Raw genomic sequence first — 23,914 nt, 5'->3', positions numbered from 1 at the left:
ATCCAGTAATTGGCTCGAGGCTGCACTATGTTCCTTACAAGGGCAGCAGTGGGGAAGCGAGGGCAGGACATACATTCCCTTCTGCTTGTTGAGACACACAGAAGGCTGTGATGTAGCGCACGGAAGTGCGGGATTGGTACAGCTCTGTTTATGAAGATCGAGTGGCGTGTGCCTCCTGCCTGATGTAGGAGGGCACCTGAGCCAGAAGTACGCTGAGGTGTAGTGACCTCTCCCCTGTGGGACTCCTGCTCTCCCTCTGATCACGAAGCCACACTCCCTCCTCGTGCTGAGAGTCCTGGGTTGATTTGAACTATAAGGTGGATAGAAACCTGGCTAGATTATCGGGTTCAATGAGTAGTAATCAATGGCTCCATGTCTAGTTGGCAGCCGGTATCAAGTGGAGTGCCCCAAGGGTCGGTCCTGGGGCCAGTTTTGTTCAATATCTTAATTAATCTGGAGGATGGCGTGGACTGCACCCTCACCAAGTTTGCAGATGACACTAAACTTGAAGGAATGGTAGATATGCTGGAGGGTAGGGATAGGATACAGAGGGACCTAGACAAATTAGAGGATTGGGCCAAAAGAAATGGGATGAGGTTCAACAAGGACAAGTGCAGTCCTGCACTTAGGATGGAAGAATCCCATGCATTGCTACAGGCTGGGGACCGAATAGGTAGGTAGCAGTTCTGCAGAAAAGGACCCAGGGGTTACAGTGGATGAGAAGCTGGATATGAGTTGACAGTGTGCCCTTGTTGCCAAGAAGGCTAATGGCATTTTGGGCTGTATATGTAGGGGCATTACTAGCAGATCGAGGGACGTGATCATTCCCTTCTATTCAACACTGGTGAGGCCTCATCTGGAGTAGTGTGTCCAGTTTTGGACCCCACACTACAAGAAAGAGGTGGAAAAATTGGAGAGTCCAGTGAAGGGCAACAAAAATGATCAGGGGGCTGGAGCACATGACTTATGAGGAGAGATTGAGGGACCTGGGATTGTTTAGTCTGCAGAAGAGAAGAATGAGGGGGATTTGATAGCTGCTTTCAACTACCTGAAAGGGGGTTCCAGAGAGGATGGATCTAAGATGTTCTCAGGGGTGGCAGATGCCAGAACAAGGAGTAATGGTCTCAAGTTGCAGTGGGGGAGGTTTAGATTGGATATTATGAAAAACTTTTTCATAATAAAAACTTTTTCACTAGGAGGGTGGTGAAGTACTGGAATGGGTTACCTAGGGAGGTGGTGACAAAGCCCTGGCTGGGATGATTTAGCTGGGGATTGGTCCTGCTTTGAGCAGGGGGTGGGACTAGATGACCACCTAAGATCTCTTCCAACCATGATAGTTTCTGATTCTGTCATTTGTGACTTTTGCAGGGGCAGGTTGGCTTGGCTGTGCTGCATGCTGATGCCACGGTAGCTCTAACCCCAGCCGGGCCTTATGGCAAGACCCTGTAAGGCCAAGCCCCCGCCCAGCACACAGCTCCTGCCACTCCTAACATGGCTGTCTCAGGCGACCAGAACGTCCGCCACTTCTAGCTGAATGCCACACCAGACATGGCTGCCCTGCCGCACCCACTTCTCGCGAGATTGCGGCGCGGCCGGGCAGGAAGGCGGGGCGTGCGAAGATGGAGCCGGGCGGCGTCGGTGGCTGCGGGGGGCCGGGGCCGCTGATCGTGAACAACAAGCAGCGGGGCGGCCTGCTGCCGACGGGGAAGGGCCGCGAGTTCAACCGCAACCAGCGCAAGGACTCCGAGGTGAGCGCGCGGCCCTGCTCCCTCCCCGGTCCGCCGTGGGGGGGGGAGTCGGTTCGGTTCCGAGTGGAGCTGCCCCCCCCCGGTCACTGTGGGCGGGGCGGTTGGGTACCGGCTCCAAATGCAGAAGACCCCTCCCCCTTCTGGGTATAAGTGGGTCTGGCTCACCCCCAGAGGAGGGTCTCAGTACCGGGTCCAACCCCCTCCCCTGGGCCTTGGTAGTGGGTGTCTGGGCCTGGGGCCAGCGCCAGCCTGGATCCTGTGTGGGGTGGTCGGTACCTGCCTAGAGCCCCGCCTCTCAGCGGGCCTGGCCATAGATATACAGGCCCAGCGCCCATCGGTGGGGCGTCTGGGCGCCAGGCCTGCGGGCGGGTTTCTAAGAGGAGTAGGGTGCTCAGTGTTGGCCCGCACCTCGGAGCCACTGCTATGTTTGGTTGGGGGAGAGGGCATCCAGAGCGGTCCCAGACCCAGATTTCGGGGGACTGACCTCCCTGTGTGGGGGGAGTGATGCCAGACTCAAAAGGTGACACAGTCCATACCTGGGAGGTTGAGCCCCCGTCAGAGTAACTCCTTAAAGCAGTGATTCTCAGCTCCCCAGCCACTTGCAGCCCAACCAGTGCATAGCTGTGCCCTGTGGGGCATGCTCAGGGCCATACAGGTAGTATGTCTATGGTGTGGATGTGGCCCACATAACAATAGAGAGAGCTGCATAGGCGGCCCACAGTGATAAATGGGTTCAGACCCCCTGCCTTAAAATGAGTAAATGGATGTTGCGGTTTCATTTGATCCCAGTCCCAAAGGTGAATCTGAAGAAGTGGTGTTGTTTTTTTACCCACGAAAGCTTATGCCCAAAGAAATCTGTTAGCTTTTATGGTGCCACTGGACTCCTCGTTGTTTTTCCAAAGGTGAATATGCATCCTGTCCTCTGCTAGCGATTGGCACAATATTCATGTAAAGTTTAGCCAAGGGAACATATTGATGACTTACATTGCTTTCTTTTAAAGCTACTGCATCTTACTGCAGTCTTGATCATTTTCCAGCCTCAGTAATATTGCCTCTACTCTCTGTATTTATTTATTTACTTAGTTATTTTTTGTATTCTGTTAGTGCCTAAAGGCAAGGATGAGGATTTGGACTGGGGTAGCATCCCAGACTTTCAGAGTGGTTCACATTTATTCTAAATTGACTAAATCTGAGAGCTCCCTGGTCCAGACTAGCCTGCTCCAATTTTAGGATTAAATAAGCATGTGGATATACAAGATTTTACATAGTGCCTTTCACTTCAAAGGATCTCAGAGTGCTTTATAGGCTGTATACAAACAGGGGTAACCCACCATTGAAATGCAACTCAATGGAACATGATTTTTCAACAGCACAGAGCAACATTACACAGTCAGGTAGGAATAAGAAGTGTTGACTATTACACCCATTCAAAATACAGAAGGCACTTTGGTAGGTTACCTTGATACTGTTGATGTGCTGGTAAATTTCATATGTTAGATTGAAAACACTGTACTGAACTTGCAACAGGATGAATTTTGAAAGTTATGGAGACTGAATTTATTTTACTGAATAGTGACTGATTAAAACTGTTTTCCTTCTGGCATCAGGGCTATTCTGAATCCCCGGACTTGGAGTTTGAATATGCAGACACAGATAGATGGTCTGCAGAGCTGTCGGGTAAGGAAATTAAACCTAATGGTTAAATTAACTTGTTTTTTGCTCACTGATCCGTAAAAGAACACGATCAACTCAAAAATAATATATTTTTCATATGATTGTTTTTAGTTTAATAACATTTTGTTAAAATCCTATTAGCTTTAATTAACTAATCATTATTTTTGCCATATACCCTGCTTTTCTTTTTTGTATTTCCCATATTGGACAACCAGGCTAGTCAATTTCATTTGACTTCCTTGTCAGTTTCAGCTTTCAGTTCTCATGCTAGTGCAGGGGTAGGCAACCTGTGGCATGTGCCGAAGGCGGCACGCGAACTGATTTTCAATGGCACTTGCATTGCCTGGTTCCTGCCCACTGGTCCGGGGGGCTCTGCATTTTAATTTAATTTTAAAGGACGCTTCTTAAACATTTTAAAAACCTTAGTTACTTTATATACAACAATGGCTTAGTTATATATTATAGACCAGTGGTTCCCAAACTGGGGTTTGTGAACCCTGAGGGTTTGCAAAATGTTACAGGGGGTTCTCAGGGGAAGAATCCCCTAATGGCGGACAGAGCTGTCCCTAGGGACCCAGATCCCGGGCAGCACGGCACGAGCCCCTGGACTTCCAAGAGCTAAGCAGATCAAAGCAAGTATATCTATCACACTGAGGAGATTTAAACTTCAAGACTCCTTCTAAGAAATGGAAAGGGAGTTTGGATATTTTTTGCTGTTCTTAAAATTAAATAGGCAGCTAGTATAGTTTTTAAAATTATGAAAAAGAACAAGTTTAAGCTTTGTTTGTTTGCCTGGCCTGCTCGAGACCTGAATGCTTGTGTAGGAGGAACTCTTTAAGTTGGCTTCTTAAATATCTTCATGCTGGTTTCACATCTGATACTCCTTGATGAAACATAGCAGCCTTGTCTTATAACAGGCTTATTGAAAGTGATACAAGCTACGAAAGTGAGATCTTGGAACAGTGTTGCCTTTTTCATAATGTAATAAAATACTGTAATGATAAATAATAAATAGTATGTAATAAGCATGTCATCAAAACAAATTTTATATTTCCAAGAACACCGCTTTTATAATTTATACTCAGGTAAAGGAGAAAATCCCTGGATATATTCATTTTTAGGAGGAGGTTCGCAAGATTTGACATTTTAGTGAAAGGGGTTCACGGGTTGTTAAAGTTTGGGAACCACTGTTATAGACTTATAGAAAGAGACCTTCTAAAAATGTTCAAATGTATTACTGGCACGCGAAACCTTAAATTAGAGTGAATGAATGAAGACTCGACATGCCACTTCTGAAAGGTTGCTGACCCCTGTGCTAGTGGATGTAGTCTTTGGATCCCAAATACTTGAGAAACTTACATCCAGAAAACTCTTTTCACTGGAAATAATATTTTAAATACCAATAATAATTTCTGTTGAATTTCATTTATGTAAAACATTGTTCTGAGCATGTTTTGAGCATATATAAGCCCATTCATTTTCAGTTTAAACTGATTTTTATTGAAACAATTTCCAGGTTTTACAAAAAGTGTTATTTTTTTTTTCTGATTTTCACCCTACTTTCAAATATATAAATAACTTGTTTTATTAGGAAAATACAATACATTGCATGAGATATGTATTATGATAATACATTAGTCTGTGTGTGTATATGCAAAGCTGCCTGTGGAAGTAAGACTGTGTTAGTCTAGAAGCTTCACACAAACAGGCGGGCAGGCACAAAAACTCTTAAGTGCGTGCCTATCTGAACCTACTGGTGAATCTCACGCCCATCAGTTACACATTTCAAGCTGTTAGCAGACAGCGGTTTAAAGATTTGGCACGCTAAAGTAGGAAGAAAAAGAAAATCTGTATCCGAATACGTTTCCGAACACAAGGAAGTATTTGAAAGTTTAAAAAAAAAAAACCAAACGGGAAAAAAGGATGAAGTTGAGTCTAAGCACTGCAAATGGTGATCTACTGAATAGTCTTTTCTGTCCGCCAAAATAAACCCCAATATTTACCCAGGAAAATTACTAACATTTTTTGCACTGATTTTTCACCTGTTTTGGTTGCTGTGGTAATAAACACTGATAAATTGCCTGGAAAAAAATAAATAAAATAAAAACTGAAAACAAAGGGCCCTACATGTAGAAAACTTCAGTGATGAGAAATCTTTTTAAAAAAATTAATATAATTAGTATAAGTAACAAAAACCCATAGCAGCAATTTCCAGGTAACAAGCCAAACCATACAGATTCTAATGATCACAGAGCCCAATAAACATTAAGTGTGATATGACTGAAGTGATGTCCGTGCTCCTTAGTTTCACAGCTGAGAACTGGTTAGTTTTTGGGAGGTGTTTTCTGGTTGGATGCAGAAATGAAATTGACAACCATCAGACACCAGTGATGCTCTCTTGGCAGAACTGTACAGCTACACAGAGGGTCCGGAGTTCCAGCTGAATCGAAAATGCTTTGAGGAGGATTTTAGGGTCCATGGTAAGAGAACTGTCTTCTCCCTCCCACATCGTACTGTGGCGATGATGTCACCTGTAGAACATAGACAATAGGAGACAGAAGTATTGATGTGCTGCTATCCCTGTGTCAGAAGGAAGGAACCAGACACGTACATTGATTCCTTGTTTACCTTAGCTAGTGTTTGCTGACAAATGTTGTCAGTGTTCACAGACACCTTCTAATATGCCTCACCTGTGAGCTGGAGGGGAAAGAGTAGGCTCCTGTCTGTGGCCTAATCCGTGCTTAAGCTATCAAAATGTGCTAAGTGGTTAATTGGTGCCGACTGTGGCTGTGCTGTAAGATGTAGAAGTCTCCATTAAGAACAACCATCTCATTTTATGAAGGTTGTTGTCTATACTGACTTCTGATCACTGCTGATATGGATTCAAACAGATGAGTCTGATTAATTCTGTTCTGTACTAGAAGGCTTTAGACCAGAGCCAGGCAAACTTTTTGGCCTGAGGGCCACATCGGGTTTCTGAAATTGTATGGCGGGCCGGTTAGGGGAGGCTGTGCCCCCCAAACAGCCAGGCATGGCCTGGCCCCCACCCCCTATCCAACCCCTGCTTCTCACCCCTGGGACCCCTGCCCCATCCAACCCTACCTGTTCTCTGATGGGACCCCTGCCCCATCCACCCCTCCCTTGTGCCCTGACCACCCTCGGAACCCCTGCCTGCCCTCTGCTGCCCAATCCAACCCCTCCTCTCATTCCTGACTGCCCCCCTGGGATCCCTACCCCATACAACCACCTTCTCCCTGTCCCCAGACTGCCCCCGGAACTCCAGCCCCTGACTGCCCTCCACCCCCCAACTCCCCTGGGACCTCTGCCCCAATTCAACCACCCTGTTCCCTGCCCCCTGACTGGCCTGCCCCCTAGCCACACCCCTGCCACCTGACCACCACTCCGAACTCCTCTGCCCTCTATCCAACCTCCCCTGCTCCCTGCCTCCTTACCATGGTTCTGGTGGCTGGCAGTGCTACAGCTGCACTGCCCAGAGCATTGTGCTGGTGGAGCTGAGGCTGCAGGGGTGGGGCCGGGAGCTCAGGGGCCAGGCAGGAGGGTCCAGCAGGCCAGATGTGGCCTGTGCCATAGTTTGCTCACCTCTGCTTTAGAGTTCCCTCTGCCTGGCCCCTTGATGGTCAGACATACCTATGCTTTGTCCCATGGCTGTGATGAGTGCCCCATCCAAATTGACAGTCTGTCTCTCTCTTTATGCTGAATGCTCTGAATTTTCTTCTCTTTTTTTTTTTACATCCAATGAGAGAATTGCAGCTGTAACTGCTTCATAGTTTCATGGCTTTTGGAGAGGGAAGAAATATACATCCCCTTCCAGCTGTGAGGAGCAACCTCTCACAAAACTAGCTGTTTGGCTTTTCAGTGCTGGATAAAAAATGGACCGAGCTGGACAACAGCCAGCATCGTACCCATGCCATGCGGCTCCTCGATGGGCTAGAGGTCACTGCCAGGGAGAAGAGGCTCAAGGTGGCCCGAGCCATCCTCTACGTTGCACAAGGTATGTTCCAATGTGGGCAGAAGAATTGGTCCTGTTCCGAAATCCCTATTAACTTTTCTGTGTAGAATCTTTATTAAAGGAGCACCCAGGTTAGAAACCATCTGTTTAATACTAGCTTCCCTCATGTCTGTGGTCACACCTGCAGCCGTTAGATCGGAATTAACTTGTTACGATTGCTGCCATCTTACCTGTTGTGCATTTTGCTCGGCTTGGGCAGCGAATTAATGAGTCATTTTCACCTTTATTTCTAGTTGGGTTCCTGCTTAGGGGCTCGATTCTGAAGCATAAGGGGTGGCCCTGGAAGGTCTGGGGCGAAGGTTGATTTAAGCTGCAGAGCTGCAATCTCCAAAAGAGCCTCTAATAATAATAATAATAATAGTAATGTTGTTTAAACCACCTGTAGACGAGCGGACTCACCCCTGTGGCACCTCCTGCTGGTCTCTCAAGGAATTAGCTCTCCCAGCTCCACTCCCGGACCTCCTCTGCAGGCCGGTGATCCACTTGCCGTTGGCCCCTGTGTCCCTCCCAGGACCCCGGTGCCCTTTTATCTGGGGCACTGCCCCCTGGCAGTAACCCCTTTTAGCATCAAGGTCTCCCCTCCCCGGGGAACCCTCACCCACTATTCCCACCTCGCCTCAGTATAAGGCTACTGCCAGTCATCATCTAGCCCCACACCCTGGGGCAGACTGCAGTATCAGCCTACTCGTCACTGGCAAGGAGGGTTTGGACCTGCTGCCTTGGCCTACCCTGGGCTGCCCTCTGCAACCCCCAGTCCCTGTTAGCCCAATGCTAGACCACAGCCTGGGGCTTTCCAGGCTGGAGCTCCCCAGCTCCTCTGCCTCCCCAGCCCTGCTCCACTCAGGTACCCTGTGTCTAGCTCCCTGCAGCCAGGCCCATCTCCCTCTACAAACAGAGAGAGACTCTGCCTGGGCTCCTGGCTCACTGCCTCTTATAGGGGCCAGCTGGGTCTGACTGGGGCTTGGCCACAGCTGATCCTACTTTCCCCAATCGGCCCAGGCTTTCCTTCCCAGCCTCAACCCTCTCCCAGGGCTGGCTTTAACCCCTTCAGAGCAGGAGTGGGGGACCACCCTGCTACGCGGCCAATGCAGTACTGCACTGAGGGCTGCTGTGGCCCCAGTCAAATTAAGAGCAGCTCAGGCTTGCAGCAGCCTCGCTTTGTCTGCCAGTGGAATGCTCCATAGGTCAGAATGGCTGTGGTGCTGAGCACTGTCTCCACTCCCTCTCCTACCCCCAGGCCTGTCCGCTGTGCTGTGGACAGCATGGGGCCATGCACCTGAGCCATACAGAGCTGCCACAGCGAGGGGAATTCTCCCTCTGGCAGTTGTCCATTTTACAGTCCCTATATCAGATCAGCGCGTATGGGCTGGGGCCTGGGCCAAAATCTGGCCCCGGGTTCTCCTGCACTAGCTCAGTGTGGCAAAGTTTGGGTTGCAAATGCTTCAGGGGAAATCTTTAAATCCAAATGGATCATTTTAACTGAAAAATATTTCTCTTAAATACTTTTGTCCAACGTCTAACCCAGTAGATGGGGCACCAGAACGGGAGTTGGGTGATCTGGATTCTTTGCCCAGCTCAGCCACTAATTTCATTTTTTCCCTGAGACTTGGAGCAAACCCCTCCCCTTCTCCATGCCTGTCTTCCTGTCTGTAATCTGTGGATCGGATTCCCGTGGGCTCTCTGAGGCTTGCTTGGATGTCTGTGAAGTGCACTGAGATTCTTGATGGAAAGGTGATCCAGTAATAACGTTATTACAGGCACCTTCGGAGAGTGCAGCGCCGAGGCTGAAGTTCAAGCCTGGATGCGATATAACATTTTCTTGCTACTAGAAGTTGGTACCTTCAATGCTTTGGTGGAGCTTCTGAACATGGAGATTGAGTGAGTACCATGGGGCTGGGGATATGAAAAGCTGTGCCCGAAGAGTTTTGATAACCTGTGCATGAATTGCTCCTCCTGGATCTTTTTCCAGTTTGTGAAAGATGCTCACTTCCCAGCAGCTCTCTGCTCCCAATCCAGTTTCTGTTGGAGTCAGCGGGAAGGCTCCTGTTGACTTCAGGGGGGGTCGGATTGAGCTCTGTCTCCAAGGATCAGGTGCCATGTAGGCAGTAATAATTTTTGCAAGTTTCAGAGTGCTTCACATGAGTCCTGGAGATACTGCCTCTAGGTCAGTCCTTGGTCTCTGTATTCAGGCTGCTGACTGTGGGGATGGATTTTGGCTACTAGGAGCTGAATTCCCCCCCACTCCACCCCCCCAACCAGTGGTTAATTGGTGGCAGCTGGGCTGGATTTGAACTGGAGATCTCCTGTGTGCTGTCCAGAACACTTTTATTCTGCAATGGGAAATGGGGCAGAGAGGTATACACATGGTCAGACACCCATTCTAGAGAGAGTGGTTCTTCCTGGGGATTAGTCCATTTAGCCAGTGAGCGTGTTAGACGTGGCGCAGCTTTAGGTCAGCCCTGAGCGTAGATTGCTAGTGCATTGTTGATGGGCGCCTGGGGGGAGAATCCACTAAGGATGAAGCCCTTTCACATCGGCAGTGGGCTCCAGAGCGGAGACCTTTGCACTTGAGGGAGGGGTTTCCGAGGGTAGGCCTGGGAGCCAGGAAGTCCTGAATGCCAATCCTGGCTCTGGCGCTGACTCCCTTTGAGGCCTAGGGCAAATCACTGCATTGCTGTGTCTGTTTTCCCATCTGAGAAACGAGGCTAAGTTGTGGGGGTGGGGGGAAGGTTTAGTGAGATGTTTAAGAATCGCTGCTGCAGCAAATACTGAATGTGATTTAGTTTCCTCTAGGAGAGAGTCGTATCCTTTCTCTGGGCCTCTGATTAACTGGGGCTAACTTCCTCAGACATGAGGGGCTCTGCGCTTGCTCCCTGTGTTGCTGGATTGATTAGGAGGCTTCCAGTGTTTAGCATCAGTAGATTCTAGTCGTGCCAGATCCCAGTGGCAGTGATCAGCTCTCCTGTGTACTTTAATTGGTTGTTTATGGTGGCGTTAAGCCATCCAAGCTGCGTTTTCCCAGAGGGAGAGGTGGGCAGCCTGATCTGAGGGGTCTGAGTCTCTTTCCTCCTGCAGTAACAGTGCCGCCTGCAGCAGTGCCGTGAGGAAGCCCGCCATCTCCCTGGCCGACAGCACGGATCTGAGGTAAGTAAATGATGGGGAGAGGCTGCTGAATGTTAGGCTTCAGGGTCTAAGCTGAATGCCTGGGGGTTCAGAAAGGAGCTTTGGCAGGTGCATAATGGGATTTGTTTCCTTCCTTTGAGAGGCAGTGCGGTCCAGCAGAGAGGGCTAGAAATCAGGAGATCGGTCGCCATTTCCAGAGTGTTAACTCACTATGGTCTCTTTGTGCCTCATTTACCCCGCCTATAAAATGGGTCTAATGACACCCACCTTTGTTAAAGTGTGTTGAGCTCCGGGCTTGAAAAGCACTGTAGATGTGCTCAGCTCATTAGCATCTCTGCAGGATCAAGTACAGGCTGCTCCTGGAGGCTGGATACTGGACTGATGGACCAGTAGGGTTTGCCATACAGGGTCTGATTGTCTCCTAATCCGTGTACATAGTGAATTACTTCTACTGGGTCAAAAGATGGGGGGCCAAGGGGTGAGAAGTGGAGCACACACTCTCAGCCTTTTCAGGTTGGTGACCCCTTATCTGAAGTTAGAAATTTTCACGATTCTCTTTTATTTACTAAGAATAAAAAGTGTATCAATGATGCCGATGCAGAGCCTAGATAATTGGTTAGTTTGCATGTTACCAGAGAGGGAATCCTTGACCTGTTCTCTGCCTGTGGCACACAATAGTTTCATCTTCTGAGGGCTGTAATGCTTTGGTCTAATTCTTGTTGTTGGCTTGGTGCGGGGTTGACTAGGGGATGTTCAGTGGCCTGTAATATACAGTTGGTCAGATTGATCATCTAGGGGACCCTTCTGGCCATAAACTCCATGACCTTGAAAGACCCTGAGTGGGGAGGGGAAGAAAGTTTCTTTGCTTTGGATTGTAATAAAATGTTCAACATCTCGTGATTTCCCTCCGCCCCTGGAGGCCATGACCTGCCAGTTGGGTAACACTCCTCCAGAAGTTTCTTACCCTCAATTCCGATATCTAGCTCTAGTCCCATTGAGTCTGATCTGTTCCTCGTGCAGGAGTGGACAAATGGGAGCAGAACATGACTGCCTTTCTAAGTGGTGTTGGAGCCAGCAGGTCATAGGCAGCTCCTCTGAGACCTGCTCCCCTCTCGGTCATCCCATGGTCCTGTCTGACTCTCTGCGGTTTGCAGGGTGTTGCTGAACATCATGTACCTGATCGTAGAGACCGTCTGGCAGGAGGCTGAGGGAGACAAGGTTGAGTGGAAGACGATGAGGCAGACTTTCCGAGCAGAGCTAGGTAGGAGTCTCCCTTGGGATGTCCCGAGTGTGTAATGGTGGGGTGGGTAGGTTACAGCAGTGTTCTCTGCAAGGTGATGAGCCGGGGCCTGGAATTTCTGTAGTGGTTCGAATCTGGCCCATTTGGTAGTGACCAGCAGTCCTCCCCTTACAGCAGTTCAGTGGCCTGTGTGGAGTGAATTACTGGGTCCCATTCCAATTCCCAGGCAACATAGGCCCACTCTCCAGAATCCATTCCCAGCGCTCCTCTTGTCTGTCTTGGCAAATCAGCCAAAGCCTGAATGGGCCATGGAGACAGGATCCTTTTGCTGTTAGTGGAGGATTCCTCTGGGGCAGGGCTAAGCCGCATCGGAGGGGGCAGAGCCAGCATTCCCATTGCTTGTGCTGTATCTCTGCTGTGGAATCTGGCCTTGGGGGCCATTCTTGCCTAACATCACAGTTATTTGTAAGCAAATACGGGTAGGTCCTGGGCTTCAGAAGGAAGGAGAGGAGCTGGCTGGCAAGAGGATGAGGGTGGAGGTGAGCAGGTAGGAGATGGGATGGTGAGGTTAGGAACATGCTGGAGCTCTGCCCTGAGATCCCGGGAGGTGGTGATGGGAGGGTAGGTGGCTCCTTAGGCATGCATGGCTGTCATCGGTGTGTTTGCTTCCAGGGGCCCCGCTGTATAACAACGAGCCATTTTCCGTTATGCTCTTCGGAATGGTGACCAAATTCTGCAGCGGCCACGCCCCACACTTCCCTATGAAGAAGGTGCTTCTGCTGCTCTGGAAAACTGTGCTGGTAAGAATACCCTGGTGTGAGCGGGAGAGTTGGAACAAGTTTTCTAAAGCCGTCATCCAAGTGATTCTTTCCTTGGCATCTAATCTGGGGCCGACCTGGCTGGAAGCAAGTGATAGGGGCACTGACTGTCTTGTCCTCTGCTGAACTCGCTGTATTCACCCTGAGACACAGCTGAGTAATTGTAAACAGGGAACTGTCGTGGAGCGGGTGTGTTTCCAGTGGGCTTCTGCAGGGATCACTTCTGGCCCTTCACTATTTTACACTTTTAGCCATGACCTGGAAAGAAACAGAAAATCATCGCTGATAGTTTGCAAGTGACTCACAAATTAAGGGAGTGGTCAAGAATGAAGAGAACAGGTCACCTGATTCTGAGCAATCGAGATCGCTTGGTCAGCTGGGCGTAAGCAAACAAGATGCATTTAAATACAGCTAAATGTAACTGTATTCCTCTAGAAACAAAGAACACAGGTTATATTGACAGGATGAGGGACTCTGTCCCAAGAAGCAGCAACCCTGAGAGAGACTGGCGGTTGTGATGGACAGTGATCTAAACATGAGCACTGGTGCATAAATAGGAATCTCCAGTGGGAGCGGAGAGGTTATTTGACCTCTCTTTGTGATCTCTGGGATCTGGGTATTTGACACTGATGCGACTGCTGCTGATATACTGTGTCCAGTTCTGGCACCCACCATTCAGTCAAGATGTGGCTAAATTGCAGAGGGTGCAGAGAAGAACCACAAGAATGATGAAAGGATTAGAAAACCTGCCTCCTAGTCAGAGACTCAAGGAACTGAATCTATTTAGCTTAACAAAGAGAAGGTTAATTGGTGACTTTGACAGTCCGTAAGAACCTGGGGAACAAAGATTTAATATTGGAGTATTTGATCTACCAGAGAAAGGTCTACTAGGATCCAATGACTGGAAATTGAAGCTAGACAAATTCAGACGAAAATAAGGCATACATTTTTAACGGTGAGAGTAATTAACCATTGGAACAAGTGTGTGACAGCTCTGCTCAAGGTCAGGGTCATGGCCCTGTACCATCCTGGCAGTGAGGAACTGTTTGATAACTGGCTAGACACAAACAGTATGTGAGATCAGCACGGTGTCAGTCTGTAATGTAGACAGTCCCCAGTGCAGGTTGTGGCTTGGAGCCAGTGAAATTTCACAATCTGTTTACAAGGAGCTATTGACAGGGTCGATTTTCTATTAAATTTCCCCCTCCCTGTGTTGCTAAACACATTGCCAGCTGTCAAAGCTGAAAGCACCTTCCATGTCTGAATAACAAGGGTTATGCTGACTTCCTGGAGCCTTTAACTCCCAGCTGCCCTTGTGCTGAATACTGCGGGGTTCCTGTAGCAGATCCTCCATTCCTTCAGAGGAGGTAGATGGTAGGACCCTGGGGCAGTATCCCATTGCGCTTTTCACAGTCAGAGTGCTTCATAGAGATCCTCTCACTCTGTGGTGAGGCCTCTCACCAGTGCTATCACCCTGTTTAATATGGGAGGCCTGCGGTGCCAAGAGTTTTGGATGCTCAGGGTCATAGAGGGGAGATGGTGGGAGAAGTGGGATTAGAGCTTCTGGTGACCAGCTTTGTGCTCCCACCTCTGGACCATACCCCTCTTTCCTGAATGACCTCTTGACCAAATGAAAGTACGCCCTTCACTTCGCTAGATCTGTGATGTCCTGTAGCTAAAACGCCAACGGTGCCTTTCTTGACCATTGGCTTTTCGGCTGTCTTCAGACTGAGCAGTCCAGTGTCTGACATAGATAGACTCTAAATAACAGACCCCATACGTAAGGTTTATGGACAGAACTCTGTCTCGGGGATCTGTTCACGTGGACTTTCTGTCAGATGGTGTGTGGTGCTTGGAGCTCTGATGAGTGAGTGAACCCCGTACACTGTGTGTCCAGTGAGTGCTTGTCCATGCGGTCGCCTCTCAATCACGATCCCGGGTGTCTTTGGGGGGGTCTGTTGCAGTGCACTCTGGGAGGCTTTGAGGAGCTGCAAGCCATGAAGGCTGAGAAACGGGAGATACTGGGCCTCCCGCCGCTTCCAGAGGACAGCATCAAAGTGATCCGCAACATGAGGGCTGCGTCCCCGCCGGCGTCGGCCTCCGACCTGATTGAACAACAGCAGAAACGGGGCCGGCGGGAACACAAGGTGAGGCTGAGTCTGGGCAAAGATTCGGGGGGCGCGGAGGGAACGCCGTCATGGGGATAGTGAAATTAATCAGGGTAACACAGGGCAGCTAGCTTCTTGCTCTATACATGCTGGGGAGTCAGGTGTGATCTTGGGGTGACTTGCGCCCCAGAGTTACTGTCTGCCCATGTTGATCTGACGTTCACCTCCTCCCTACTCAGCCACCTTCTCCCTTGGTTCCAGGCTCTGATTAAGCAAGACAACCTCGATGCCTTCAATGAGCGGGACCCTTACAAAGCTGACGACTCCCGTGAGGAAGAGGAGGAGAATGACGATGACAACAGCCTTGAGGGGGAGACATTCCCCCTGGAACGAGATGAGGTGATGCCTCCACCTATCCAGCACCCTCCAACTGACCGACTCACCTGCCCAAAGGGGCTGCCCTGGGCTCCCAAGGTCAGGTGAGTTGTCTCCTCCGGACCACTAGGAATGACCTCATGCCAGGTTCCTGGCAGCGTTCTGCCATTGGCTTGTCTAATGAACGCTGAGTGGTGATGGTTAAAGTGTGAGACTGGTTTCCGCTCCCCCAATGGATAAAGATGGGACCCTCTAGAAACTGTTCAGCAGTGGGGCTATCAAGATGAACCACCACAGTGTTATGAGCCTCCAGGGTGGTGGCATTGTCTTGGAGCAACGATGAGTTATCGTGTTCCACACTGGAGCTCACCTAGAGGGTGGGGACCCTCCTGGGGTGGGACTTTGGAGTGGAGGCGGGAGCTCTCCTCTCTCTCTGAATCTCAGTTGACCCAGGAGAGCTCTGTTGGGCTGATTCATTCTTCCTGATGGTAATTACACGGGCGCTCTCCAGTGGTAGAAGGCGTGGGCCTGACTGCATGGTAAGTGGTCTCCTCCTTCCCGCAGAGAGAAGGACATCGAGATGTTCCTGGAATCCAGCCGCAGCAAGTTCATCGGTTACACGCTGGGGAGGTGAGTTAAAGCAGAGCTCTGAGGGCTGGGCAGAGCCAGTTTGTGGGTCATCCCATTTTGGCCTCACGTGCTGACACGCTGGCAAGGTGACAGCAGATGGGCAAGCCCCCCTCCTGGCTGCTCTCCGCCCTCTAGGAGAAATGGATCCTCTCCTTTCTGACCAGGAGGAGGGGGCGTTTTCAGCCTCTGTGTCAGTCTGGCTTTTTCCTCTCTCTAGTGACACGAACACGGTGGTGGGGCTGCCCAGACCGATCCACGAGAGCATCCGAACCCTGAAACTGGTGAGTGCCCTCCTCACGGTCTCCCCTCAACGCTGCTTGTGTTGGGGGGTGCCTCTAACCTCTCCCACCAGGTGAGGGCCAGCTGTACCTTTCACCCTCCCAGACTGTGCAACCTGTCCCCGTGCAAGGTGTCCAGCCTGCCCTCTCGCCTGTTCTCCCAGGGCTGCCCTCTTCTCCCCTGCAAAGTTCCCTTTTCTGTCCTAGGTCTCCCGAACTAGGTCAGCCCCTTCCCCTGGTGTGATGGCCACCCTCTGAGTGGTGATCAGAGGAGGGTTCCCACAAAAGTCCATTCGCTTTCCTGTTGGAATTAACCCCTTGTGAGCAGGAAGCAAACAACATAACAGTCAGGTGGAAAATGTTACAGGCACCTGCCTTCACAAGCCTGTCTGTGGCTTTCCCTCTGGGCGGGCTGCAGCTGGTGACGTTTGCGCTGTCAGCGAAGGGACGGGGGGAATCCCCCTGCACTGCTGGCTGGTGGCATTGACCTCCCCTGCTCTGTCTCTGCGCAGCACAAGTACACATCGATTGCGGAGGTTCAGGTTCAGATGGAAGAGGAGTACCTGCGCTCCCCGCTCTCCGGGGTGAGTGCCACAAGGGTGATCCCCTCTCTGAAGAGTCCGCCCGGTGCAGGGAGGCAGATCTGTAAAGTGACTCTTTGGGGAGTGCGAAGAGGAGGCAGCCAGGGAGCTGGCTGTGGGGCCTGTAAAGTTGTTGATTGGGGTTTCCTTGGGTAGGTGCCTGTCCTCAGGGACCCTGCCAATCCTGTATCCCCTGAGGAGGTGACTGCATGCAGGAGCCTGTCACTGTGTGCATTCAGTTAGCCAGAGAGGTTTGCTCAAGGGTAACCTGTGGGGGGAGGTTCCTCCCCCCTCACGAGCTCTGGTCCCTGTGTGGCAGCCTGCTGTGTAACCGCTAGGCTGTCCCTTGCGGGAGGGGAGGGCTGTGCCCGTGTCCTGGGAGGCTGCATTGTGCTCGTGTCTGGTTCTGCAAAGCCAGGAACCAGGCAGGCCCCTGCATCCCAATCCAAATTGGCCACCTTCTGAGGGCTGGAGATGTTCTCAGAGTGTGGTTCTCTTATCTCCTTACTAGGGGGAAGAGGAAGTGGAGCAAGTTCCTACGGAAACCCTGTACCAGGGCCTCCTTCCCAGCCTGCCCCAGTACATGGTGAGTTGTGGCCACACTACAGATCCTATGCCGTCCCTTCCCACTCCCGCTGCTTGACCAGTACAGCTGGACTCTCCTCTCCAAACTTACACTGGGGTGGGCCTGATCTCATGATCTCAGCTCCTTTCCACTGGTATGTGGCAAGTCATACCAGATCATTCCTTTCCCTGTCCGCTGGCGTGTGCTTGATTGTACTCCCTGCTGCTTCAGACCTATCTCCTAATAAGTGCCTGATTGCCCCTGCTTGTGAGTATGTCCCCAGTCACATGACTTCCACCCACCACTGCACGTTGGTATGTGCCCCCTCTTTGCTCATTGGCACATGCCTGGTGGCATCCCCTCGCCTTTCCCCACCGCGTACTGAATTGAGGGCTGTTAAGCTCCTCGGCGTCTGCGCCCGCAGCCCTGTTCTCTGCCCTCGGAGGCCCTTCCTGCCCTCACCCAGGTCTCGGATGCCCTCCACAGATTGCCTTGCTGAAGATCCTGCTGGCCGCAGCCCCCACCTCCAAAGCCAAGACGGATTCCATTAACATCCTTGCAGACGTCTTGCCAGAGGAGATGCCGTGAGTGTCCTTCTCTGATGGCCTGGAGAAGCCCATGGCAGGGTGAATGGGGGGTGAGAGAACAGGGTGACTAGGTTTCTGGTAGGTAGAAGGCCCCTCCTGGCTTTGCATGGCAGCGCTTTAAGGCCTGGCTGCTTATGCTGGAGCTGGGGAGTTTTAGCCAGCACCCAGACTGCGGCAGGTGACTCAGTTTCCTGTGCTGAGAGCAAGTCTGAACTCTGAGCTAGGACATGGTCTGAAGCTAGACTCCCTGGATTCTGTCAGATCTCATGCTAAGCAGGATTAGGCCTGACCCTCACTTGGAGGGAAGATCTTTGGCTCACACCCAAGATTGTGTAGGTAGCAGCGCTGGTGACTGTAGGAGGCGCCCTCTCTCTGAGTCAGGACTTGCAGCGAGCGATGGGGGCACTGCTAGCAGAGGTAATCTCTTTCTGCTGAGATGTCGAGCTTGGTACAGATTCCAGGGCGTGTTAACCCAGCGTCCTGGCCTAATTCCAATTGGTGTGTCAGGCTAAATTGTGGTTTCAATCCGATACGGGATTTGGCCTCCCCTGAACTGTTGTGGAATATTCCCATGTTCTGTTAGCTGCTGCTGCTGTCCACCCCAGAGATGGTCGCATTTCAGCGGTGGGATGGAGTGGCTACAAACTAGGCACAGGGATCAGTTTGTTGACTGGCCATCTTGGGATCTTTGGGGTGAAATGTATCCTGGAAACCTTATTTGTTAATTAAAGGTAGCATGAGAGTTTGGAGATGCAGGAAAGGCCTTCAGGGCTCAGGGAGGTGATGGCTATGGAGAGGGAGAGAAGGGGCAAGAGGCCATGGGCTGTACTCCCTTGGTAGGGTTGTGGCCTGGCTGTCTCTGGCCATCCCCTCTTCTGTGGATTGGTTACCCCTGCCCTGAGACAGGGGGCTGAGATTGGGGCTTTGTCCTCCAGGACCACGGTGCTGCAGAGCATGAAGCTGGGCGTGGATGTGAACCGGCACAAAGAGATCATCGTCAAGGCCATTTCTGCTGTGCTGCTGCTGCTGCTCAAACACTTCAAGCTGAATCACGTTTATCAGGTAAACCTGGGCGGGGACTCACCCTCCCCACCCCCCCGCACACAGGTGCAGCTCACTAGGGGAGCATGCAGCACAGGGGGGCGCTGAGATCTGCTTGCTTACCTGGCTCCCTTATCTTTGCTCTTAGTTTGAGTACATGGCCCAGCACCTGGTATTTGCCAACTGCATCCCACTCATCCTGAAATTCTTCAATCAGAACATCATGTCCTACATCACTGCCAAGAACAGGTGATGGGGGGCCCAGGGTTTGCTGAACCACCAGGCCTGTCGCTGACCCTGCATCTGCCATGGGGTGGGATCACTGCACAATGGGGTGCCCCTACCATCACTAATTCTGCAACAAGTTACTCAAGTGGGTTGTGGGGTACCTTGAGGGCTCCCATCCCTGGCCCTGCAGTGAGGTACCCAAGCACCTTTTGGGGTGCCTGATGGGGTCCCTCACATCACTAACCGTGTCACGGGGTATCTGGTGGGGGCCCCCCCTCTGGTCACTGGCCCTGCATGAGGTACCTGGTGGGCGCCCCCCCGTCACTGGCCCAGTGTGAGGTACTGAGTGTGTTGTGGGGTGCCTTGAGGGCCCCCAACACTGCACCCACAGTGGAGTACCCAGCGCCTGCTCCCCCTCCCCAAGTGCCGCTCCTGCTGTGGGGCCCGTAGGAAGGGAGCTGTTCTCGAATCTTTCCCGTCAGGCTCCTTCCACGCTGCCTGAATCCCCAGCAACATCCCCCTTCGGTTGTGGCCCAGGCAGCGGGGCTCATTCTCAGTAAATGGACATTGTCAGCTATCCCCAGCATGGGATCCTTCAGGAAGCTGCCCCGGGGGGTGCAGGGGACTCCACAGAGATCTCCCCACACAAGGCTGGGGCTGTGCCTTGGCAAACAGGAGAGGCTGAGGCCCTCTCTTCTCCTTCCAGCATCTCGGTCTTGGATTACCCTTACTGCGTGGTGCACGAACTCCCAGAGCTGACGGCAGAGAGTCTGGTGAGCTCAGCCCTCCGCAGTGCCCTGCACACTGCCCACCTCCCTCCTGCTGTCGTGTCCTTTCCCTGCTGGGGCCAGAGCAGAGGGGGGCTGCAGGGGAAAATGAGGCGAGCTCTCTGCAGCACTGGGAGGCCTAGCAGGTGGGAGCAAGCCTGTAAACACCCAGCAGACCCACTCTTACCCCAGGGCAGGTTGCTGCTGCTCAGAGGGCTGGGGCAGTGCTGGGCTCTGTGCCTTGCTATGACAGCCCAGGCTTTCCGGAAATCAGCTCGTTGCACATGTGACTGAGCTCCAGATAGCGATAGGGAAGGGCTGGGTGGGAAGGGACTCCTGGCCTTCAAGTTGGCCCTGTATAGCATGAGCCTCCTCCCCCAGGCAGCCCTGCCCATCCCTGTGCGGCGTACCCCAAGCCGGCTGCTCACCCTCCCACCCGGCTCTCATCTTCCTGCAGGAAGCTGGGGATAACAATCAGTTTTGCTGGCGGAACCTGTTCTCCTGTATAAACCTCCTGAGGATACTGAACAAGCTGACAAAGTGGAAACACTCCAGGACCATGGTGAGTAGGAGCCCATTGGGCATGGGGATCATGAAGTGCAGAGATCTGGGGGTGGGTGGGGGCTGTGTAAGGCTCTATATGGCCCTAAAAATCTCCGTGTGTGGAGTGTGGGCTGAGTCTTTGATCCAGCCCTTGTCCTGGTGCCAGGGAGGGGTGTGGATGGGCTCGGTGTACATGTGCCTGGCACAGCATTACGCACTGCGAGTGCCGAGGGAGCGGGTGCCCCATGGCGCGGTGTGACCGGTGTGCCTCCTAGATGCTGGTGGTGTTCAAGTCGGCTCCCATCCTGAAACGAGCCCTGAAGGTGAAGCAAGCCATGATGCAGCTCTATGTCCTGAAGCTGCTCAAGGTACAGACCAAGTACCTGGGGCGGCAGTGGAGGAAAAGCAACATGAAGACCATGTCTGCGATCTACCAGAAAGTGCGGCACCGGCTCAACGATGACTGGGCCTATGGAAATGGTACCACCCCACCCCCTGCCCTTGGCCTCTCACGTGCCTGCTTCATCGGGGTTGGGTTGAGCCCCATGGGAGTGCTTATCCCAGGGGGCATCCGCTCACTTTGCCCAATAGCAGACCAGGCTGGCACCTGGCCAGGAGCCCAAAGGGCGTCGCTAATTGGCATAAAACGTAACAGGTCTTTAATATACCAGATGGAGGCGAAGTATTGCATGCTGGGACCTGTAGTCTCCAGGAGGCCATCCCTCCTTATTACAGATGAGGGCAGCTGCTTGGACAAAGATGAAGCACTGCATGCTGGCAGAATGGTATGGGTGGGTGAAGATGGAGCACTGCAGGCTTCATCTCCACCCTAAAGACATGGGCAGCAGCATTCGAACTAGCAGCTGTGGTTATGCTGCTCCCGTTTATATCCATCTGCTATCAGGAACTGGCAGCTGTAGGAACTCGCTCCCCAGGGCAGCTGTACCAACCTCCCATTATGGGAGGTGGCATCCCAACTGCTATATCCGAGCAGCTCAGTGATGCAGTTAGCCTAGTATCCCGTCTCTTGGCAAAAGCCATAAAGCACCTGACTGCCCAGTGCCCTCCCTGACTCCCACTGGTGACGGCTCAAGCCCTGAAGCCTGGGCATTAGGAGCCCTGGTCGTGGGGCTCCTAATCAAAGGGGCTTTTCCTCTTTAACACTCCTGGGCAGGGACAGCTGCCTGTCCAAGGAAGGAGAGCGTAGGTAAGGTATGACCAGGAGACCACCTTCCCCAAGCTATATGGGCCTAATGTCCTCCCGCCTCTGCCCTAGATCTGGATGCGCGCCCCTGGGACTTCCAAGCGGAGGAGTGTGCCCTGCGAGCCAGCATCGAGCGCTTCAACTCCCGGCGCTACGACCGGGCGCACAGCAACCCTGACTTCCTGCCCGTGGATAACTGTTTACAGAGCGTGCTGGGCCAGAGGGTGGAGCTGCCAGAGGATTTCCAGATGAACTATGATCTGTGGCTAGAAAGGGAAGTCTTCTCCAGACCTATCTCTTGGGAAGAACTGCTGCAATAACGTAGTGTGACAGTAGGGGGCCCTGCAGAGACTCGGAGCTGGGGCTAACATGCCAAAGGGGTGGTGCCAAGAGTGGCCGAGCTCCTCTTCCCTAAAGGCATGTTCCAGGTGTGGCTTATGCTGCCTGGAACAGCTGTTCCTCCCTTCTTCTCCAGATGGCAGCCTGGCTTCATCCCACGTGCTCAAGGACACAGCAGCACCAGTCACGGGTGTTTGCGGGGACCCGACAGCCACTGCAGTTCCTGGTGAAGCTTGTGCCGACTGGGTTGCTGGGTCACTTGGCTTCCACACTCTTCAGTGAGGTGTCTGCGGGGAGGACAGATCCCCTCCATTATCCCCAAGACACTAGAGTCCAATCCCAAGCAAGGTCCTTGACCCCGTTGCTTGGCTCAGGCAGGGCTCTATGCTCTGCCTCAGTGCCGGGGGTTGGATGTGGCTGCCGGTTCTGGTCCCAAACCAGTCACTCCTGCTCACTGAGTGTGGTGCTCTGTCCCCCTCTAGTGGTGGTTGAGCCTGCTACAGCTTTGGCCAACTCACCTGGGGTCTCCATTCAGGCTGCAGAGGCTGCTGCTTTTAGAACTGGAAGTCCCGGGTTCAGTCCCCACGGAGGATGACTCACCCAGGGGCATGGCATCACTCTAGCCACCTGCCTTTTCCTACCCTCCTTCCCTGGCCAGAGGCAGGGAGGGCAGCCTCGGGTAAGGCAGAGGTGTGGGGGGCATAGAGAGGGGCTCAGGAAGAGGGTGTGGGGAGCAGCAGGCTTGGTACTGCCACCTAGTGTGTGCAGGAGGTTGGTGGAGTAGGGTAGCAGCTGCCTGTGCTCTTGCCAAGGCCAGGGCTGGGCATAGCAGAAAAGACCCCTAGCAAGCAAGGTGGCTGATGCGAGGATGCAGGGGACATGGTGGAAGTGGAGAAGGGACCTTTATTTGGAGCTGGGTTGCTGTCCTGCCTTGCCCCGCTGGGTGGCGCAGGGGAGCTGTACATATCTATAAATAGCCCTGTAACCATTCCTCCTGCGTAACTCCAAATGCCAGGTTTTTAATGTCTTTGTGACTTTGCATTAAACAATCTGTCGCGCTTGGACTTGGCTTGAGCTAGGTATGGGGCTCCTCCATCCTGTGGAGCAGCTGCTCCCTGTCGATATCCAGCAGCTGCTCCTTGCTGATATCCAGCAGGCCCTTACAGCTTCCCCAGTTGGGCCTTTTCTGCTCTTGAGGTCACCCTAGTCTCCCCTTCTTCCATCAGGCCTTGAGCCCAAGGCTCTGTGGGCCAGCCTGTCTCAGTAGCTGTGCCCGCAACCTGCTCCTTCCTAGCTTGTAGCTGTGGCTGCTCTGTACTTAGCCCTTAGACACACAAGGTTTTTCTCCCTGGCCAATGACCGTGGGCCAGGCAGGGTTTCCAGTGTACTCGGCTCGCCCCGGGTCTGTTCATACAGCTGGTCCCTGTGCCGGGTGCTAGCAGAGCGGGTGAGGTGGGGACAAGGGCAGGCATTAGAAGATTCAGCTCACAATAGTTGGGGGTGAGTTATTGATCCCTCTCTACACAGCTCTGGTGGGATGTGCCCTGTCTTGCTGTGTCCATGGCTGGATAAAATGGTAGTTCCGACCAGAACACCACAGGTGATCGGGGGCTGCAGAGATTGACAGATGAGAGAGGCAAGGGACATAGCTGGGCACTACATGTACCCAGTGATGAGGAGGGTGAGGTGGCCAGTGGGCTGGTGTCTCAAAGGTGCTTAGCTAATGTCACAGGTCAGAGCCTGTAGCAGAGCCAGCCCTGGGCAATGTGATGACCGCTGGCCTGCAGTAGGCTGCCTGATTGGTGGCAAGAGCCAGCAGACCAGCTCTTAAACCCAGCAGCTGTTTGGTGGCTGCTCAAAGCATTTACCCACGGCTGAGAGAATTTCTGGGTGGCCTTGTTCCCAGCCCTGCTCCCGCTTTGCCTCATCCAGCTCTGACCCTGGGCTCTTATTCCTGGCTCCCAGCTGCTGTACTAACCGCTACGTGTGACTCTCACTCCAACCAGTCGATCACGCACAACAGACAATGTGGGAA

At 52.3% G+C, this 23,914-nt stretch overlaps 1 protein-coding gene across 1 annotated transcript; it reads left to right on the top strand.

Moving 5' to 3' along the window:
• The first annotated feature begins 1,589 nt into the window (after positions 1-1,589).
• Positions 1,590-22,943, top strand: STRIP1 (striatin interacting protein 1). Its single transcript, XM_032795600.2, has 21 exons — positions 1,590-1,748; positions 3,356-3,425; positions 5,828-5,902; positions 7,300-7,434; positions 9,210-9,330; positions 10,528-10,596; positions 11,730-11,836; positions 12,488-12,615; positions 14,598-14,780; positions 15,003-15,220; positions 15,681-15,746; positions 15,964-16,027; positions 16,537-16,608; positions 17,117-17,191; positions 17,657-17,754; positions 18,693-18,819; positions 18,947-19,047; positions 19,733-19,799; positions 20,251-20,355; positions 20,612-20,816; positions 21,613-22,943. The coding sequence occupies exons 1-21, from the start codon at positions 1,620-1,622 to the stop codon at positions 21,858-21,860; spliced, it is 2,463 nt and encodes an 820-aa protein (XP_032651491.1). The 5' UTR covers positions 1,590-1,619; the 3' UTR covers positions 21,861-22,943.
• The last annotated feature ends 971 nt before the right edge of the window (positions 22,944-23,914 follow it).

The sequence above is a fragment of the Chelonoidis abingdonii genome, chromosome 4 (genome assembly GCF_003597395.2).
Source record: "Chelonoidis abingdonii isolate Lonesome George chromosome 4, CheloAbing_2.0, whole genome shotgun sequence".
NCBI lineage: Eukaryota > Metazoa > Chordata > Testudines > Testudinidae > Chelonoidis > Chelonoidis abingdonii.
Note: the sequence above shows the minus strand (reverse complement) of the source record. Positions and strands in the feature narration are given on the sequence as shown.

Excerpts from the sequence above, each read along its gene's own strand:
- STRIP1 (XM_032795600.2), top strand. The coding sequence starts at position 1,620 with ATGGAGCCGGGCGGCGTCGGTGGCTGCGGGGGGCCGGGGCCGCTGATC. Across the intron at positions 11,837-12,487 it reads GACTTTCCGAGCAGAGCTAG|GGGCCCCGCTGTATAACAAC; the intron begins GTAGGAGTCTCC and ends GTTTGCTTCCAG. Across the intron at positions 20,356-20,611 it reads GGAAACACTCCAGGACCATG|ATGCTGGTGGTGTTCAAGTC; the intron begins GTGAGTAGGAGC and ends TGTGCCTCCTAG.